We start from the raw sequence: 19,007 nt of genomic DNA on the forward strand, positions 1-19,007 counted from the left end.
TGGACGGGAAAAGAATCTACCGACGGTGCCGGCGTTTGCTTGAATAGGTAGTGGAGGATATACATCCCCAGTGGATGTCGTCTATCTCCACAAGATATCAGCATGCTAGCTCAGAACTTGGAATCTGCATGTAGCAGTGAGATCAGGGGCGGCACGCCACTATCTAATAAGAGCTCAATGTAATACCATACATCGCTTTAAAGAAAACTACATTTATTCTTATTATTTATATTTGACTCAATCTGTAAGCTGTGTTCTCAGAGGCCATAAAAATGAACGCCGCATCTAAGATGGCCTCTTGAAGTGCACCTTGAGCTCCTCCCAACTATGCTTATTATAATCCGGCTGCACCTTCTTACAAGTCTCCAGCCCCCAATCTGTAATCCCCAACATCAAACTACTCTCAAACATAAACGCCATGCTCCCCTCCCCAACCTTAACCGGCTTCAACTCCGCATTACTCGCCCTCTCAAAAGAATCAGCATCCGGCCCATGAGCTGACATGATATTGTGCAGACTAGCTCCCGCAGGTTGAAATCCACCGCCGGTCTTGGCATCGTATTGTCCGCAGATGAGACCCATGAACTCGGACATGGTGTTTCGGTGGTACCAGGGTGGGCGGAATGTATCTTCTTGCACGAGCCACCGCGGGGGGAAGATTACAAAGTCGGCGATGGCGGTGCCGGGATGGTCGGAGGGGCCGGTTAGGACGGTGAAGATTGAGGGGTCGGGGTGATCGAAGGATGTGCTGCCGATGACGGAGAAGCGGCCTAGGTCGTATTTATATGGGTAGACTGTGACTGTCAGCAGATACCCTCACCATGTATAGACTATATCTGTAACTCACATCTATCATGGTTAGCTTCGTACAGCAGATCATGGTAGGGGTACTCACTTTCCATGCCATGCCACCACATCAAAAGGCGTGTGTCCCTGCTCAGCAACAAAAAGCTCATTGTTGAACTTATTCAAAATCGCCCAAGTACTCTTCGTATCCTCATCAAAATCCGCAACAGGAATCTGAAAGTCCCTCGGATTCGCCAGACAATTCGATCCAATAGGTCCCAGCTCCGGTAGTTGAAAGTGTCCCTGATACAACTCAAGGATATACCCTCTCACCGGTCCCTCAGGCAGCGTAACTCTATACCTCACTCCCCGAGGAATAATAGCAATTTCATTTGGTCTCACGAGCAGCCGTCCCAATTCAGTCTGGATATCCAAAACGCCATGTTGCGCAACGATGAGCATCTCGCCGTCAGATGAATACATCGCTGTGTTGGCGTCCATGTCCCGACCCGCGGCGAAGACATAAATTCCTAGACCGGATTTAACCGTGGGATCGCCTGCGCCGGATACAAGCTTTAGACCACGAACCCAATCAACCTTTTCATCAATGTCGAAAGGATCCCAGCGGAGTTGCTGGGGCTCATAGTTCAGTTTTGCTTTGAGGATTGGGGATGAGGGATCACTGAAGCGTTTGTATGTTGAGTGTGAGGCTGACGGGAGAATGCGGTACAGCCATGTTTGGCGGTTCTCATGCCGGGGAGCTGTAAATGCTGTACCGGAAAGTTTCTCAGCGTACAACCCATAAGGTGGCTTTTGAGGTGAATTGGCGCCTATTGGAAGAGCTCCCTTGATAGACTCAGATCTACTCCATTAGTAACTTTCACATCAATGTAAAGCGGGACTTACTCGTGGAATGAATCAAAGCCATTGAGGTACTCGTACTTCTCAGGCGTGGAAAACTTTGTAACAGGCATTTTCAGAATACTCAAATCACATATGTCATGCTCAAAAGAGTAGATAACAAATCTTTATCAATCAGCTCTATTTAACCGTGTTCTTCGGTTCAAGCCCGAGTTTCCGAGTGGTTGATACATCCCGACCCATCCGACTCATCTCGGAAAACATGGAAATTTCCGAAACGACCCCGCGATACACTTATTAAGCATCACGACATTAATACAACTCTACAGCGCGATATAATGATCTCAAATAGAGCGTCCTTTATTCTTAGAGGATTTAAAAGGCCGGTATTGCCACTGAGGATATTTCGTTGTCAAATTGTCGTATCCTTCTCAACATCTTCATTCAGAATGGCTTCTTGGCTACCTATCCCCTCAAAGAGCCACTTCTCACTGGCAAACATTCCCTTCGGCATCATCTCAACATCCGCTGAACCAACGCACCGTCCCGCGATTGCAATTGGCCAACATGTTCTTGATCTATCAGCTTTTGCTCAAAACAACGGTTTCTCAAAACTAGCAGACTTTCCCGCCGATCAACTCAAGGTCTTTTCTCAAACTACTCTCAACGACTTTGCTGCTCTTGGAAGACCCGTGCACAGAGCTACACGGGCTTATCTCCAGGATATCTTCCGCCAAGAAACGCCATATCCTGAGATTCTGAAGGATAATGAATCCCTGCGAAAACAAGCTCTCATCCCAATTGGAGATGTTCAATCTCACTTGCCGCTTAGTATCGGCGACTATACTGATTTCTTCGCTGGTCGTAACCACGCTCACACCGTGGGTACACTGTTCCGCGGCGCTGCAAACGCTCTACAGCCTAACTACAACCATCTCCCCGTTGCATACCACGGACGCGCCAGTTCCGTCGTGGTATCAGGAACACCCCTCCACCGTCCCTGGGGCCAAGTCCTTCCTAACCCTCAAGCCAAAGAGCCTGTGTTCCAGCCCTGTGCTCGTCTTGATATTGAGTTGGAGCTCGGTATGTTTATCAGCAAGGGGAATAAGCTCGGGGCTCCTGTTGATGTGAATAACGCGGAGGAGTATATTTTCGGATATATTCTTATGAATGATTGGAGTGCGAGGGATATTCAGCAGTGGGAGTATGTTCCGCTGGGACCGTTTAATGCGAAGAATTTCGGGACGACGATTAGTCCTTGGGTTGTTTTGGCGGATGCGTTGGAGGGCTTTAGGGGCAAGGGTTTGGAGAATGAGGTGCCGCCGAAGAAGTATCTTGATGAGAAGAGGGAGGACTCAATTCTTGATATCAATCTTGAGGTTTCTATCACCAGTAAGTCACCACCAAGCTCAGTTAAAATAATGATACTAACAAGACACAGCTGCCAAGGGTAACAAGACGAAAATCACTCAAGTCTCATCCCAAAACCTTCTCTGGTCCTGGCCCCAGATGATCGCCCACCACTCCGTGTCAGGATGTAACCTGCGCACAGGAGATTTACTCGGTTCAGGAACGATTTCTGGTCTTGAGCCGGGAACGCAGGGAAGTCTTCTTGAGCAGACGATGGGCGGGAAGCAGTTTGTCAAGTTGGAGGGAGGCGAGGAGAGGAAGTTCATCCAGGATGGTGATAGTATTACTATTACGGGTTGGTCTGGTACTGCTGATGATGGGCTTGTTGGGTTTGGGGAGTGTGAGGGTACGATTATTGCTGCTGTTCCTCGGGACTAGAGAAGGGATTTTGATTAGTTTGTTTAGACTATAGATATGCAATTGTTGTTTAGGCATCATCTTATTGGCTGGAAGACGTGATGTATGAAAGTCTTTCAGAACCTTTACCATGACCTTACTTTGTTAGTAGATTGTCAATATCACGAAACCCGTTTGAACTCCTTCGAATTAAGCCCTAGATACATCACGGATACAAATCTTATGAGCATCATGTCTCGGAACACAACATGTCGGAATTTGAGGTAACCGCGATCCATCTTCTCATGTCTTGATAATTTTCTGAAAAGCTATACCCATAGGACACTATCCGAACCAAGTGCCGATATACTTTTTCGCATCGTATTCCTGCACAACAGTGGAGCCTAGCATAGTCCCGGAATTCTCTACTTAAATTCCGAGGCATCCGGTTCATATAAACCCTCAAACCTCCAATTACATTCCTACGTCTCTATATCCGTACTTCCTTCTTACTCCACCGACCCTCATCACATTCATCATGTCCGGCAAAATCACCCGCGTCACCCTCTTCAAGATCCCCAAACCAGAGGATCAACAACACCTCATCGATCTGTACAAACAAATGCCCCAAAAAGCCACAAAGGTACTTCCCTCCCCTCCTCAACCCTGTCCCTTTCTCCTCTAACATCAACAGGACGGAAAACCATACATCGTCTCAGTCCAAGCTGGAAAAGCCAAGGCAGACCAGCGCTCGCAAGGCTTCACAATCGTAGCCATCTCAACATTCGCTTCGCAGGAGGACTTTAACTACTACGACACCCAATGCGCTGCACATCTTGAACTAAGGACTTTCGCGAAGAGCGTTAACGAGGGTGTGGCGATGATTTACTTTGAGAATGAGATTGTATAAATTAGAGTAGCAGTGTTATATTAACCCTTGGAATCTCATTGATATATCCTTTCCTTGCTCTGCTGCCATAGCGTACTCTCCTTCGCTGAATGTGCTGGGAACGGGATGTAAGAATTGCTGACCCTCGCCGAATGCGTTGAAGAGGTTGAGCAGGGATTCGCTCATTTGGAACATGTCAGGGACGGAGTTTGCGACGTCTGCGTCGCCGAACATCATGTCGCCGAAGGAAAAAGCCTCGTTGTCGGGCATTGCCATGGGGGCGTGCTCTTCAGCGTTGGCGTCGACTTGCGGAACACTTTGCTCAGCTGTAACCCCGTTTTCGTCGTCTTTTCGAGGCTCGCCATCTTCACCGTTTTGAGGAAAGCCGAAAGTGTTCATTCGGGGAATCATACCGCGAATGCTCTTCCAAAGTCTTTTGCTCACAATATTGTGCCGTGATAATCCTCGCACTAGTTCAACGCCATCTGAGAATGTGCGCTTGCACGGCACGGAGAAGATCTCTGGGGCGTGACACACAGCTAGGAAAATAACCGCCAAAGCACTGAGTAGAAAGTAATTAAAGACATTCTGCTGTCGCTTGTAGATATCCGTCGTAGCATGCAGATGAACCAGAACTTGGATCGTATCCTGCGCTATATCGACGACCAACCATGCATTCTGCGGGTTAGCAGCTATGCTAGCCGTGCTCATCAGATGATGCCGATAAATCAGGATGCGAGCGTAATTGCCACGAAGGTATAATAACGCCCGTAAACGATGGGGTAGGCGAGGTTGAGCTCGTGGTGCAAGACCAAGACGAGGATGACGAAGTCGCAGATGCGGTGGAATAGAGTCCAGCCAATCTTGAGTTTTCAAGTCGAGAATAGCAGCTGTATCATCCGGGATGGTTTGAGAAGCTGAGCCGAACGGCGGAATGGCTTCCCAGATTTTAGAGCATAGCTGGCCATACCCCACCATGCACTGAAGATATAAATACTCCTCATCCTACACTAATCAGCTTAAATCGATATGCTTGGTGAGTGGACTTACAGGTTTTGGTAGTTCTGGATCAACGTCCTTGTCGACCAGGGCAAACGATAAACTCGTTCCAAAACTCCACCGTCGATCAAGCACGTACACGCACCAAAACACACGCGTAGCTAGACGTCGAGAATCAGTGTCTTTGAAGTTGTCCAAAAGACTCCGTTTCCGATGAAGTCCCATCTCCAGAGCTTGACGCGCTGCTATGCCGATAGAACGCCATGCTAATAGCTCTTCACCAGCGTGGAAGTAGTATATACTCTACTATCGTTAGTACCCTCACCCAATAATACTAGGACGGACTTACCAGCATCGCCAAAAGTTGGACCTCCTTCAAATCAACCTGCGGACTCAGAATACTCGACACATTCGTCTGCACCGAATCCACAATCGCCGTCGCCAACTCAAGCTTACTCGGCTCCTCAAGCAGAATCCCCGTCGATATCGCCACTTTCGCAATATCAATATCCTTCCCACTAACCCTCCCCTCATCCTCAAACCCCCCGCCCCCACGAATAGCCTGCAATATCTCCTTGCTCTGCGCGATATACTCCGCAATATCAATAAACGGATACACCGACTCAACCTCCTCCTGGAAATTAACAAGATATTTCGTGATATCACTCGCCGTGCAGCAGTGCCAGAAACTTAGGTCGTTAATGCTGTCGAGGGCTGGTTCGATGGGCGATTGTGCACCGCTGGGCGGCATGGAGTCGAATTTCGGGACGCCCATTCTATTGAGGGAGCGTTCGCTTACGAGGATTCCGAATGCGGAGCGTGTTGGACCGACAAATTGAGGCTGTTTGGGCATTTCGCCGCGGTGCGTGCTGGCGGGGGAGTGGGTTACTATGTTGTGGGATGATACGGTTGAGGCATCGTGGGGAAGAGTTTGGTGGTTGTTTTGGTTCTGGTCTTTGAGCTCGCGGACGACGCCGACGAGATCTGACATTTGTTGACGAAGCTCTGATAATTGATGATTCAGAGCTTGAATATTCTGACTACTGCAACTTGTCAGTTTAATCTTTGATACAGTAGAATGCTTACTCATCGGGTTTCTCTTTGGTAGCTTGTGTACTCGTCACGAAAGTACACGTTAATCCACCGGCGATACATCTCTCGCACGCGTTATCCTCCGAGGGAATACACTTGAGTTTCTTTTTCTTACAATCATCACTACCACAGTCAACACTCCATCACTCACATCACCATGGATCTCTCACTCACCAAGCAACAGAGGTGTATTTGCCCCTCTTACTCCGTGGAGCAGGTGTATCACCAACGCTCTCAGCATCGGCCGAGTTCCGCTTTTTCGGCTTTAGTACCGGGTGCTCTTCAGCCATGACGAACAGTAAACGAATTTCCGAGAGGATAAGAATCGACTGAGGGGTCTTGGATTGGAAATCACTGATTAAAGAGGGTTTCTCGGAAATTCTTCCGATGTTTCCGAGTCGGAAGACGAGGATTGCGGGGTTGACAGACTAACTTAGTGAGATTCTGGAGTGTGGGGTTACTCTTGGCGGATTTTGGTGTTAATGGAGGGGAGCCGTTGAGTTCGAGATGGTATATAGAGCTGACCAAAGTCCATACTCCAAAAATCTCACTCTCAGCAATCAGATTCTTTACAGAGTTCATCATGACGATCGCCAATCTTCTTGTGTCGCTGAACAACCAAGTCCACGAGAACAAGGGCCAGTCCCTCCTCGTCACACTCTTGATTGGCCCGCTGATCTACATCCTCATCAACGAACTCATTCGTCACAATGCGAGGATCAGCAACTTAAAGGGCCCCTCTGGTCTACCGCTAATCGGCAATATCTGGGACATTCACATCAACGCCGCCGAGAAATACCGCGCTTGGGCGAAAAAGTATGGTCCTGTTTATCAGATTCAATTGGGGAACATTCCTATCGTTGTGGTCAATTCTGCGGCGGCTGCGAGGAGTATTTTTGGGGCGAATGCGCAGGCTTTGAGTTCGAGGCCTGAGTTTTATACATTTCACAAGGTGAGTTTTCTGAGTGTCGGTGATTTGGAGGACGTGCTGACGGTTTAGGTCCTTTCTGACACTGCTGGTACTACAATCGGCACTTCACCCTACAGCGACTCCCTCAAGCGTCGTCGCAAAGGCGCTGCCTCAGCTCTCAACCGTCCATCAGTCGCTACATACGTCGACCATCTCGATATCGAAACGCGCGACTTTGTCCGTGAGCTTTACGAGTATGGCAAAGGCGGCAACATCCCCGTCGACCCAATGCCCATGATCCAACGCCTTTCTCTATCCCTCGCACTCACTCTCAATTGGGGCATTCGTCTCAAGAGCCAAAAAGACGATCTCTTCTCTGAAATCACCCACGTCGAGGAAGAAATCAGTCGTTTCCGCTCCACCACCGGCAATCTCCAAGATTACATCCCTCTTCTCCGTTTAAACCCTTTCAACATGCACTCTGCCAAGGCGAAAGAGATGCGAAACCGTCGGGATAAGTACCTCACTGACCTGAACAACGGTCTTGATGAACGTATCGCAAACGGGACTTATAAGCCCTGTATCCAAGCTAATGTCATAATGGATAAGGAGGCCAAGTTGAATAAGGACGAACTCACGTCTATTAGTCTCACTATGTTGTCTGGGGGTTTGGACACTGTTACTACGCAGGTTGCGTGGTTTGTCGCGTACTTGAGCCAACACCCTGAGATTCAGGAAAAGGCTGTCTCGGAGATTAGGAAGTTCTACAGTGAGAAGCAGCCCATGTGCGATGAGCAGGATGACCAGAAGTGCGAGTATATCGTTGCGCTTGTGAAGGAGTCGTTGAGATACTACACTGTGTTGAGATTGGCGCTGCCGAGAGCTTCGATTAGGGATATTGTTTATGAGGGCGTTACTATTCCCAAGGGAACTGTTGTTTTCTTGAATGCTTGGGCCTGCAATATGGGTAAGTCTCTACTCACATTTGTCATAAGGATTGCCACTAACGGTTTTTAGATGATCAAGTCTGGTCTGATCCCGAGGTCTTCCGCCCTGAGCGCTGGTTCGAACAGCCCGATGCTCCGCTCTTCACATACGGCGTTGGTTACCGCATGTGCGCTGGTTCTCTCCTCGCCAACCGAGAACTGTATCTTGTGTACATGAGACTGCTGAACAGTCTCAAGATTGAGAAGTCTGATGAGGTTGATTGTCATCCCATCACTGGTAGCTTGGATCCTACAAGTCTTGTCGCTCTACCCCGTCGTTACAAGGCTATCTTCAAGCCTAGAAACCCTGAGGCTCTGCAGAAGGCTTTGGCGGTTGAGAACTGAGTGGGATGCGAGGTTGGTGGGTGAAGAGGACATGTCGGTCTTGTTTTTCTTACTATTGCATGGTGATATGGATCCTCCTGGGCTATTGAACCCTTCTGTTACTTTGTTGGCTAGAAATAAATAACAAAAGTTAACCCATATGCCTTTCTGTGTTCTTATGCCATCTCCTGTCTCTGGATCCCTCTGATCCTTTCCCTCCTGCTTCAAGCCTTGTTCAATACGCAGCCTTCTCAATAATCTCCACAACCTTAGGCAGAGTCTTCTCATTCAGAAACGGACAATGCCCAGCCTCTATCTTCTCCACATTAACCCCATCTCCCATGACACCTGCCATAGCCAACTGTCCCTGCACAGGGACCGTGTTATCAATCTCGCAGACAACATACGTCTTAGGCACAGTGATATCAGTAGCGACAAAGTCGGCTGGCGTTTCGAGGGATTCAGTGCTATGATTGACACATTCGCTAATTGCCTGCTTAGCTACTTCAGGGCTGCAGTCGTTGTAGAAGGCGTTTTGCGCTTTGTCGTTTAGGTAGCAGATATCGTCCTGGAAACATGTTAGCAGTATTTTGGACATGGTATTATGTGTGGCTTACTGTTCTGTCGAGAAAAGGACCATGCTGGCCTCCAGCGGCGGATAAAAGAGAAAGACCCTTTGCAGGAAGAGCAAACGCGGCGATATAGACGATGTGCGAAATGCCACCAGGCATTCCCTTCACCTCTCGCTCGTGAACCTGTAGGCCTTCGACGGCAGCGGAACCAGGAATGCCTCCGTAGCTATGGCAGACCAGCACTATCCGCTTGCCTTCATCAAGGGCGGGCTGAAGAGACTTTCGAATGGCCTCAACATCGTCTAGATGAGTCTTTCCTTTGATATCTTCATCCTTGCCAGCTGTGACGTTATCTGGCTGCAGGACTGTGAAGCCTTTATCGGTAAGTGACTGCACAAGGCCTTGGTAATGGCTTGCACGATGCCATGCACCTTGTACAATAGCGATGACTGGTCGTTCTGAGTTTGTAGGCATGACGTGATGCAATGAGATCCTTGAAACGCCCAGTAACGAGGATCAACGCAAATATTTATAATTGAGCGTTAACGTCAGCACTATTACTACCAGGTGCTACCTGCTTCTCTATTAATCTTAGTCTCTTCCAAATATAGGAAGAGGTGTTTTATTTACATCTTAGATTAACTCCTTCAGGTGATTTGGCTGACAGTGCTGACAATGTGAATCCTGTCAGCGATATCGCCCAGGGTATGGGCGGCAAGTCAGCCAATGAGAGACTGAGCTATCACTCATAATGCATGTCAGCTCCAAATGTGAGAGTAGGGCTGATATTTAACTGAGAAGAAAAGTCTAGACCTTTACATAATCCCGTTCCGCTCTATAACCCATACCATTTCCCCAAATCATAGCTTGAAAGGACTCTGAGGCGGGCTCGCACCCATTGACAACTCCATACTGTTATCAATCTTTTCCATCGTCTTCTTAAACCCCTCCCTCCCCGCAATTCGTCCAAGATACTTCAAAACATTAGGATACTCCTCCAGCCCATACGGCGAAAAGTATCTCATCGTCGTGAGCGGAAACACAACCATGATATCAGCAGCCGTAAACTCCTCGCCCGCGAGCCACTCATTATTCTTAACCCGCTCATCCAACAACTTGAGCGCCTGTCTCGATTTGACTTTACCAAACTGCACAACAGGATTATCATCGCTCAACTTGGCAGAACGAATGAGCATGATTCGACCTAGGGCAGTTTGGAGGGTTCCGTCGACGTAGTGCCACCAGTACAGGAAATCAGCGTACGCTGGGTGACTTGGGGGCAGGAAGAGAGCGCCGTTGGCGTATTTGTGGCTGATGTATTCCATGCATGCGCAGCTCTCGGCGAGGGTTGTTGCGCCGTCTGTTATGACGGGGGCGGCGCCCATGGGGTGAAGAGCCTTGAAGTCGGCGGGTGCGAGGAGGGGAGAGCGTTTGTACTGCTTGAGTTCATACTGGATGCCGAGTTCTTCGCAAAGCCAGGGGATGCGCTCTGACTGGGAGACTTGGAGGTGATGAACTGTGAGAGGCATTTTGATGAGTTGTGAGTTGATGTGATTGAGAATTGTAGGGTTGAGGTTATGAGATTGACCTGGTCAGAGTTCTTATACTGCTTCATGTCCATGTCAATCGTCATTATGGAGTTTGTGTTTTCCGTGCCGAGGCATTTCCCGGTCCCAGTGTCTAGTTCGAGACTTGATTGACCAATCATGGAATTTACCGACTCGGAGAATGTCACCGCTAGCACGATATCGTCTGCGCTAAAAAGATTTGTCATATGATAAGTAGAAGCTCTAGGGTATTTCCAGATCGACGCCAAAGTCCCAGGAGTTTTAATCTGCATCTAAGAACGATAAATCGAAATTGTCGTCGATGGAGAAAAGACCAGCCATATCAGCATCGATGAGGGAGTTGAATATGTCCAAGGCTGGCCATTCGCTGGGCCCTGAGCAAAATTGGGTCGGAGTTCGCGGGAGTATCGTGTTCGGGTCGCTCGTATTCGCCGTGCGATCTGGAGTTTGACGATCAGACGACGCGTCGCTATTTTTGGGGACGGTGGGATCTGAGGTCTCATTTCCAGCTTTGACATATCCATCCTCATCAGATCGCAACATCCCAGCAAATTGTAAAATCGACGATTTCGCAAGTGTTGCATCCACGTCGAAGTCAACGAGTGCCGAAATATCCATATACTTTGGTTCGCCAGAAATTACTGGCGAGTTGCGTTTATGAGCGTCATAAAGGCAGCGCACGTAGAGTTGCTGTCCTTGCGTTAGTCTCAGCGACATCATAATGATAACACTTACCAGTAATGAAGCTAGTTTCCAGTAACTCGACATACCCTGTATGATCTTGACGTTGGCGTCGATATTGGATTGAGCTCGCTCTCTAACTGATATCTCGGAACACCAGAGAAAAGGGATCTGAATAGCACAGCTCGAGTAAGCTGCATATGCGACAAATATCGGCATCGAACTGAGCGGATAATCGGTAGTTAATATCGCGGAGATAAGACTGGAGATCGCACCAGCATGATCGAAGGCAACTTGGGCGGATAGTTGTCTGGCTGATGAGTAAGTCCTGTCACCTTTCGACCAGCAGAAGAGCGGAACGATGGAAGAGTGAAGTGCGCAGAGGGACTGGTGATAGGTCAGGTTAGTGAGAATGATCTTGGGTAAATCCTTCCGCGGTATGATCGAGATAGTAGATGCATCGAGCTTAAAGGCCACAGGAACCTTGTTCCACCACGATGAGATATTGTTCTCAACCCTAAAGATTTCTTGGAGCCGCGAATCAAGAACACCCTCCGATCTAACAACAGACACGACAGAGGACCTTCCAAGTCAGTACAATTGTCGGCAGGTGAGACTCAACTTACCAGAGATTAAGACCTCGTATGAGCTCTGCAAAAATACTTCCCGAGCAAACTCCATTCGCCGTCGTTGAAACTACTGGGCGTGAGGTCCCAGCTGCAAAGTCTTCTTCAGACCAAGGCAGCGGTAGATTCTCAATATCAGCAATCGCTTCAAAGCGAAAGAGCTTCTCGCAGCTGAAACAGTGAAACAAATAACATGTCCAGAAACGCCGTCTTCGCAGTTCAGCTTCCAGCGAAGAAGTGTTCTTTGGACCTGTCCCGTTTATATGGAGGAGTTGACAGGCATTACCTAGCAGAGTTAGTGATGAAAAGATCTAGAGCATTGGGATTGGGCATACCCTTGTGAAGATAACTTATCCTCCAAGAACCTTGACTATGCCAGAACAGCGATAGATTGCAGAAGGTTACGAGATTATCATCGCTGAGCTCTTCTGCCTCTTGGAAGACCAGCGCCCCAGCGTCTTTGGCCCACTTCGTCATGAGGCCTTGGTCTTTCAGAGCAGCTTTCCCCGAATCATCACGGTAGAAACTTGGTCGTCAGCTATGTTCAGTAGGGAATTGAGAATGGAGGCTTACTTGGCGCCCCAGGCGCAGATGCTAAGAAGAATATGAGGTTTGACGGCCTGCTCGGTAAGTGATTGCAGAAATGTGGCCTTGTGTAAGAGAAGAGTCGATTGATAGACATTGTCAAAGTATAGTTCAACCAGGGTATTGACCAAAGATGGGGCGATACCCTGGAAGAAAGCATGGTTTGATACAGACTCGGCGTTGATATTACCTGACAGCACAGCCGGGACTAAATCCCTCGACTGGATACCATAAGAGCGTCCAGTTTTCGATGTTGTTTTTGTCACACGTCTCTTAAACTGGCTGTTGGTGTCGTATTTGCAGGTGTTCTTCAACCTGACGCATCGCTTACAGCTGGGTCGTTCTCCCGAGCAGCGTATCTAGACCGCAGAGTTAATAAGACTCTACCCGTTTTAATTACTTTTCTCTGACCTTTTGCTTTTTACAGACATCACAAGCTTTACTCGGACGTCCCGGCGCATTAGCCATGATGGCGTATGGATATTGTAAGGTTGGTTTCCCGATGCATGTCAGCATCCGATATCATCGCCAAGGGAAAACAATAACCCGAGTGCATCACTGAATTGCAGCACTAATCTCACCAACAGCATACTGACCGGCCAGCCAATACCTCGTCCCCCATTGCGATACCCCAGATCCAATGCAACGGACAAAGCTCACCCGATTCAATTCCTCTCGTAATTTAGGCATTTCTCGTTAGCAGGCCGATTGGTGGGTTGCCAATTACCCCGGGGGCCAAGAGTCCCTATGATTGAAGCGTCTACCGCCCCAGCGGGGGATCGACGTGCGAATTGGGGGGCTCCCCCGCAAAACAAACAAGCATAAACGGCCGTGATGCTCAGACGAGATATGACGCCGTTGGGGGACTTTTGCGCCGTCGGGCGGAGATGTACCGAGATAGCTATAAAATGAAAGCATTTCTGCGAGGTTACAGAGCTTCTCAATTGGCTACACAGCTTTTCAATTGGTTGCACAAGTCAATTGATTGCCAAAATGACGCTCTTCTCTGTCCTCGCATTCGCTGCGTTGGCGAGTGCAAAGTGGATTGTCCCCGGTGCACGATGGTACGATACTGACGGAAACTTGTTCAACGCTCATGCAGGCGGTCTTTGCGTTGATAGGGAGAGCGGCAAGTTTTATTGGTTTGGTGAACATAAGACTGAAGAGCAAGAAGAGGGCGGCGGGATTTCGGTCTACAGCTCTGATGACCTCGCTACATGGGAGTCTCACGGTCTAGCACTGAGTTTGTCTCCCCAATTGACACTGGAGATTGTTACTGACGTGTTACAGAGCCTGAGGAGGGTCATGAGTTTGTGTCGCCAGAGAGTATCATCCAACGCCCCAAGGTTCTCTACAGCGAAGAAACAGGAAAATATCACGTACGCTCCCCTCCCCTCCCTCTCAAACTACCAAGCTGACTATCTTAGATGTGGTGGCACGCCGACGATCGCAACTACAGCCTTCTCCTTCAAGGCCTCGCAACGTCCGACAACATCGCTGGCCCCTACAAATTCCAACACGCCGTATCCCCCCTCGGAAACTGGTCCCAAGACTTTGGCGCCTTCACCGACTACAAGACCGGAAAGTCCTACGCTCTCTACTCCAACGGCGACAAAGTCGAAGGCCGCGATGTCTATGTCAGCGAGTTTAACAAGAACCTCACGGATGTGGAAAAGGTCACGTTTCGGTTTAATAAATACGATTTCGAGGCGCCGACTATTATTCAGACGGAGAAGAGCTACTGGACTTTTATGAGTCATAAGACTGGTTATCGACCTAATAGTGAGTGACTTCGGGTGAGAGTGAGGAAGGGTGAGGCTAATTGGTGTAGATGTTGTGGCTATGAGGGCTGATAAACTTGAGGGTCCTTGGTCGCAGCCTTTCTTTGTTGCGCCGGCTTATACGAGGACGTTTAGTACGCAGAGTGGGTTCTCGTGGAGGATCAAGGGGACTAAGAAGACGACGTATCTTTACATGGCTGATCAGGTATGATGCACTGATCTGTTACAAGTCAAAGCTGACATTTTGAAGTGGGATCTGCCGTCGATTTGGGAGAGTCGCAATGTCTGGCTTCCTATTGAGATCGATGAGGAGAACAAAAGTCTCAAGGTCGTTTGGCATGATGTTTACGATTTGAATGTGTAAGTCTATCCTGCGGTTGGTTGTTGAGATGGTGCTGACTTTGTAGCAAAACTGGTGAATGGAAGCCTGTCAAGGGAAAGACATACCCTTCCAAGAACGCCAAGTTTGCTGGGAACGCTCACCTCCAAGAAGCTGTAAGTTAATCCTGTCGATTTCGTTAATTGTTATTAATGACGGTGATTAGACCTTTGGAACGGACCATGTCATCGCGACTGGCATCTACGGCAACGACAGCACCGCCACATTCACAGTCGAAGGACAAGGCGCTGACCAATGGGTATCCTTCTACCACCAAAGTAACCTCCCCTCCCTAACTCTGCCCCTTTCACATGCTAACAATCATCTAGATATCGATGACATGGGCTTTGGAGACCAGCCAATGGGTCAACCAGATCGCATCAACGGAACATGGGCAGTCCGACGAATCAGCAGTGTTGTTGTGAACGGCGATAAGGAAAAGGTGCATACTCTGTGGCAGAAGGATACTCATAAGGGAATTATTCTGTCAGCGCCTTTGTTGCTGCCGCTTAAGAAGGGGAAGAACACTATTACTGTTGGGGGTTTGAATAATGGGAAGGATGTTAAGGGTGCGGATCTGGATAGGATTGTGGTTTATCCTCCTGAGAAGAAGAAGGGAAAGCGTAGCTTCTTGGGCATCTTTTAGATATCAGGTCTCAGAGTTACTTATAATAAAGAGGGTTAGTTGAGCCTGACCTTTGACCTGATTGGTGAAGTTGCTTGAAGATTCCGTTTAACTGAAATGATACTGCACTTGCTTGATTTCAATGTGAATGCGCGCTACCTTCAAGACAAAGAGCCATAGTGTCCGCTGGTGAATGACATGTCTTTTCAAAAGATCGATTGTCCTTCGATTACGGTGGAAGAGGCCCGCTGACTGCCAGGAGATGCATAGTCTGCTCTACGACATCTTTGAATTGAGCAAGACCCTAACGCACTAGTGCAAAGTCTTTTGTTCCATACCCAATCAGAGTCGGGATGAAATCTTTCCTCTCCTTTACGTATCGTATGCTTTGTTTGGATCCATTTGCAAAACCATTCACTGTCTTCACCCTCACAAACAAAGCTCATTGTTCATCACCATACAACAATGAATCACCGCCCAGACAAAACAGTGTCACGGCACTCATCACGCCCTTATAAAACCCTCAATTCTAATTCCTTGGAAACCAGTTGATTTCTGCCAACTTTACCAACTTCTACGTCAAAAGCAGTCCACTCGGTAAGCAGATCAGCATCAAAAGATCATCATCAACATGCCACTCTTTCCATGGCCAACCGCCCTTCCTTCAAAGGACCACATCCCCTCTCGCATCCTTCCATCTATCCTACTTATAGTTCCACTGCTCACAAGTCTTACCTCCATCTGGCTCTTCCTCAATGATATCTGGACTCAAGTATTCTGCACGCTCTTCATTCTGCGGTATCACCGGCTGTTAGGCCATGTTGTTGGGTCGTGGATGTATCGTCCTGCAGAGGTGAAGCAGGATCCTTCGTTTTCGAGGAATGATGTTACTGTTATTCTTCCAACTATCGATCCTCATGGTCCTGACTTTCGGGAGTGTGTGGAGAGTATCCTTGCGAATAACCCTGCTTGTATGTTGGTTGTTACGGTTGGTGCTGTTCTGAGAGAGGAATGTATGATTGTTCTGCGAAAACTAAGCATTGATGCGCCTCATATTGAGATCTCTGTTTCAGCGCTTCTGGAGCCGAGTAAGAGAAGACAGATCACTCATGCTATGCCAAGTGTCACTACGCCTGTTACAATCTTCGCAGACGATCATGTCTTCTGGCCAAGGAACTTTATCCCCTCTGTTCTTGCGCCCTTCGAAGACCAGAGTGTCGGTATGGTAGCCACTAAAAAACGAGTTCGTCGCACAACACCAGGAGTCTGGACATGGCTTTCCATCGTCAACTTTATCGCATGCAATTACCTGCAGCGTCACAACTGGGAACTCCGTGCATCAAACGCCATCGACGGTGGAGTATTTGTCATCTCAGGCCGAACAGCGGCGTACCGCACTGAATTCCTCAACAACACTGACCTTCTCCAGCGTTTCTGCAATGAAAAGCTCTGCTTTGGACTTTTCGGTGGTCAGGGCTTGGGACCCGATGATGATAACTTTTTGACAAGAGAGGGCATGAAGAAGAAGTGGCTTGTCAAGTTTCAGGACACAGAGGATGCGACTATTGAGACGACGCTTGGCGAGTCGCCCAAGTTCAAGGATCAGTTGCTTCGCTGGGCACGTACGACTTTTCGAAGTAATCCAGTCATGCTTCGTGATCCGGATTTCATCTCCCGGTATACATGGAGTTGCTTCATGGTGTACTGGGCCGGTCTTATAAACTTTGCTATACTCTGGGATGCAGCGCTCATCACGACGTTTGCCCTTGCTGAAGACTTCAATGCCGGTGGATTGGTGATCTTCTTAGTGTTCATGTTCTGGACAAAGATTATCAAGATCATCCCGCACTTTCTCCAATATCCTTCTGATTTTCCGCTTGTTATCTGTCAAGTTGTGTTTGGTTATGTCCATAGCTTCATTAAGCTTTGGGCGCTGGTCACGTTCTGGGATTGTGGTTGGTCCGGCAGAAATCTGAGCGAGGTTAACCCTGAGCATGTTGGGCTTGATACGTCGTTTTATCAGGTCTAGTAGGGGTGGCTGGAATGCTTTTGGAGTTGATTTGTTAGGAGACGTAGAATACAATGTCTGAAATTGATGCTGAATTGAGCTATACTTCTAAAGCATCTGGAAATCATCCTTTACCCAACCTTGGTTTACTCGCTGACGATTAGATAAGTTATAGGTCGAAAACGATATAATCATCCAGGTGAGTCTATTTCGGAAGTGCTAACTTGACGCTCTCAGATCACAAGTCAACTAGCTACGCATTTTGTAGAGTTATGAAGCGAGTGCTCAATACCCCTGCTACGTATGTGTGTTTGATATTGGATTAGTTGATAAGCTCTCAGTTTGTATTAGGCTGTTACGTCAAAGTCTGATATTTTGCCTGACGTATGTATCAAGCATTTGACTTGCGCATATCCAATGTGCTCTTCCCTGCATCCGCCCCATTGACGGAGCTCAAAGATGGAGTTTCCTCCTCGCAGGACCTTGGTTGGTCCAGATACAGCTGAGAAAGCGTAGATGTCAGAGATGGGCTTTAGATCAATACGTGACTGAACACGCCTTCACCTCGGAACTCAAGCTGAAGGTGATCATAGAAGGAACTCCTTTGTTGGAGTGATTCAATGGAAGATCTCAGCCAGCCTCCTTTGTTGTGTGGAAAGTGATAGGCCATGGGGTAGTTAGGCTTTCGTCAGAGGCAGGTTGACCAATTGCACGACACTCACAATCATAAAATGATGGGCAAAGTGAAGACAGACAGCTGCAGAAAATACAAATCCGAATTTGTTGAGGCACATAAGTATGCCCTCCCTCCCGTTTATTGATTGATACTAGGTTATCTGTGTCAGAATAAGCTCTCAGCCACAAGTCTCAACTGCAAATAACACTTCTAGATAGCTAAAACTTATGACATCTCAGCGAGACATATCAAGCCAATACACTAAAAGAATATGATTTAACTTTAGCTTTTAGAAAGTAATCCGCACATAGCCTCAATAAAGATAACTCTCCTGATTGAAAGCTGAATAAAATGCTTTTATAATAGTTCAGTCAGTAAGTTTACTGGCAGCTGCTGGGGTATAAGAAGCCGTCCTGATCCCTCATTGCTAGAGTCCCTCCCTCCCTTTTACCCGATCTGAAAAATATCTTCCTTTTCAGAACCAACCCGCTTCCTCACTCTCATCACGTTATCCACGTCCCAAACTCCAACATTTATTCCCACCCTCCCTCTATCAATCTGATAACCTCCGCATACACCAGCCCCCTATTACATTCACTAGCCATCATGTGCTGTGGCGGCCGCAGTTCAACATCCACACTCCAAAGCAAGCCCTTCGATGGACCATTTCGATCTCGGCCGAGCCCGAGTCTCGGGACTCGGGCTATGAGGCATGGTGCTAGCTCACGCGCCTCTCGACCTGCGTCTCGTGGGTTCTCTACATCCATGAGCAGTGCACCTAAGACCTCTGGTTTTAAAGCAAGTCGATGGTAGCTCTGATCGATCCCCAGCCTTCGAGCTGGCATTACGAACTTTCGCTGTTCTTGTCTTCACACGATCAGCCTTACGGTTCGAAGAAACAACCGCGTCCTTT

General features: G+C 48.2%; 10 protein-coding genes across 10 annotated transcripts; 5 read left to right on the forward strand and 5 right to left on the reverse strand.

Moving 5' to 3' along the window:
- Nucleotides 1-234: 234 nt before the first annotated feature.
- On the reverse strand, nt 235-1,760 carry FVEG_04413 (homogentisate 1,2-dioxygenase; the record flags this gene model as incomplete). The annotated part of the gene is made up of 4 exons (XM_018892197.1): nt 235-794; nt 832-836; nt 896-1,648; nt 1,693-1,760. 4 exons carry the CDS (start codon nt 1,758-1,760, stop codon nt 286-288), a joined length of 1,335 nt encoding a protein of 444 aa, XP_018748852.1. The 3' UTR covers nt 235-285.
- Nucleotides 1,761-2,096: 336 nt separating this feature from the next.
- Nucleotides 2,097-3,493, forward strand: FVEG_04414 (fumarylacetoacetase; the record flags this gene model as incomplete). Its single annotated transcript, XM_018892198.1, has 2 exons — nt 2,097-3,039; nt 3,089-3,493. 2 exons carry the CDS (start codon nt 2,097-2,099, stop codon nt 3,433-3,435), a joined length of 1,290 nt encoding a protein of 429 aa, XP_018748853.1. The 3' UTR covers nt 3,436-3,493.
- Nucleotides 3,494-3,870: 377 nt separating this feature from the next.
- FVEG_04415 (hypothetical protein) lies at nt 3,871-4,367 on the forward strand. Its single transcript, XM_018892199.1, has 2 exons — nt 3,871-4,036; nt 4,088-4,367. Exons 1-2 carry the CDS (start codon nt 3,932-3,934, stop codon nt 4,301-4,303), a joined length of 321 nt encoding a protein of 106 aa, XP_018748854.1. The 5' UTR covers nt 3,871-3,931; the 3' UTR covers nt 4,304-4,367.
- On the reverse strand, nt 4,319-6,663 carry FVEG_04416 (hypothetical protein; the record flags this gene model as incomplete). The annotated part of the gene is made up of 5 exons (XM_018892200.1): nt 4,319-5,287; nt 5,333-5,584; nt 5,631-6,324; nt 6,368-6,496; nt 6,548-6,663. 5 exons carry the CDS (start codon nt 6,661-6,663, stop codon nt 4,319-4,321), a joined length of 2,160 nt encoding a protein of 719 aa, XP_018748855.1.
- A 293-nt stretch (nt 6,664-6,956) lies between these two features.
- Nucleotides 6,957-8,614, forward strand: FVEG_04417 (3-hydroxyphenylacetate 6-hydroxylase; the record flags this gene model as incomplete). Its single annotated transcript, XM_018892201.1, has 3 exons — nt 6,957-7,325; nt 7,374-8,250; nt 8,301-8,614. 3 exons carry the CDS (start codon nt 6,957-6,959, stop codon nt 8,612-8,614), a joined length of 1,560 nt encoding a protein of 519 aa, XP_018748856.1.
- Nucleotides 8,615-8,828: 214 nt separating this feature from the next.
- On the reverse strand, nt 8,829-9,639 carry FVEG_04418 (hypothetical protein; the record flags this gene model as incomplete). Its single annotated transcript, XM_018892202.1, has 2 exons — nt 8,829-9,161; nt 9,211-9,639. 2 exons carry the CDS (start codon nt 9,637-9,639, stop codon nt 8,829-8,831), a joined length of 762 nt encoding a protein of 253 aa, XP_018748857.1.
- A 386-nt stretch (nt 9,640-10,025) lies between these two features.
- On the reverse strand, nt 10,026-10,694 carry FVEG_04419 (glutathione S-transferase; the record flags this gene model as incomplete). Its single annotated transcript, XM_018892203.1, has 1 exon — nt 10,026-10,694. One exon carries the CDS (start codon nt 10,692-10,694, stop codon nt 10,026-10,028), a length of 669 nt encoding a protein of 222 aa, XP_018748858.1.
- Nucleotides 10,695-10,994: 300 nt separating this feature from the next.
- Nucleotides 10,995-13,093, reverse strand: FVEG_04420 (hypothetical protein; the record flags this gene model as incomplete). The annotated part of the gene is made up of 6 exons (XM_018892204.1): nt 10,995-11,423; nt 11,469-11,997; nt 12,041-12,326; nt 12,376-12,566; nt 12,614-12,984; nt 13,037-13,093. 6 exons carry the CDS (start codon nt 13,091-13,093, stop codon nt 10,995-10,997), a joined length of 1,863 nt encoding a protein of 620 aa, XP_018748859.1.
- Nucleotides 13,094-13,618: 525 nt separating this feature from the next.
- FVEG_04421 (hypothetical protein) lies at nt 13,619-15,431 on the forward strand (the record flags this gene model as incomplete). Its single annotated transcript, XM_018892205.1, has 8 exons — nt 13,619-13,868; nt 13,916-14,004; nt 14,053-14,407; nt 14,457-14,611; nt 14,657-14,766; nt 14,814-14,901; nt 14,952-15,063; nt 15,115-15,431. The coding sequence occupies 8 exons, from the start codon at nt 13,619-13,621 to the stop codon at nt 15,429-15,431; spliced, it is 1,476 nt and encodes a 491-aa protein (XP_018748860.1).
- A 610-nt stretch (nt 15,432-16,041) lies between these two features.
- Nucleotides 16,042-17,439, forward strand: FVEG_04422 (hypothetical protein; the record flags this gene model as incomplete). The annotated part of the gene is made up of 1 exon (XM_018892206.1): nt 16,042-17,439. The coding sequence occupies one exon, from the start codon at nt 16,042-16,044 to the stop codon at nt 17,437-17,439; it is 1,398 nt and encodes a 465-aa protein (XP_018748861.1).
- Between the last annotated feature and the right edge of the window lie 1,568 nt (nt 17,440-19,007).

Source organism: Fusarium verticillioides, chromosome 4 (genome assembly GCF_000149555.1).
Source record: "Fusarium verticillioides 7600 chromosome 4, whole genome shotgun sequence".
In the NCBI taxonomy this organism is placed as follows: domain Eukaryota; kingdom Fungi; phylum Ascomycota; class Sordariomycetes; order Hypocreales; family Nectriaceae; genus Fusarium; species Fusarium verticillioides.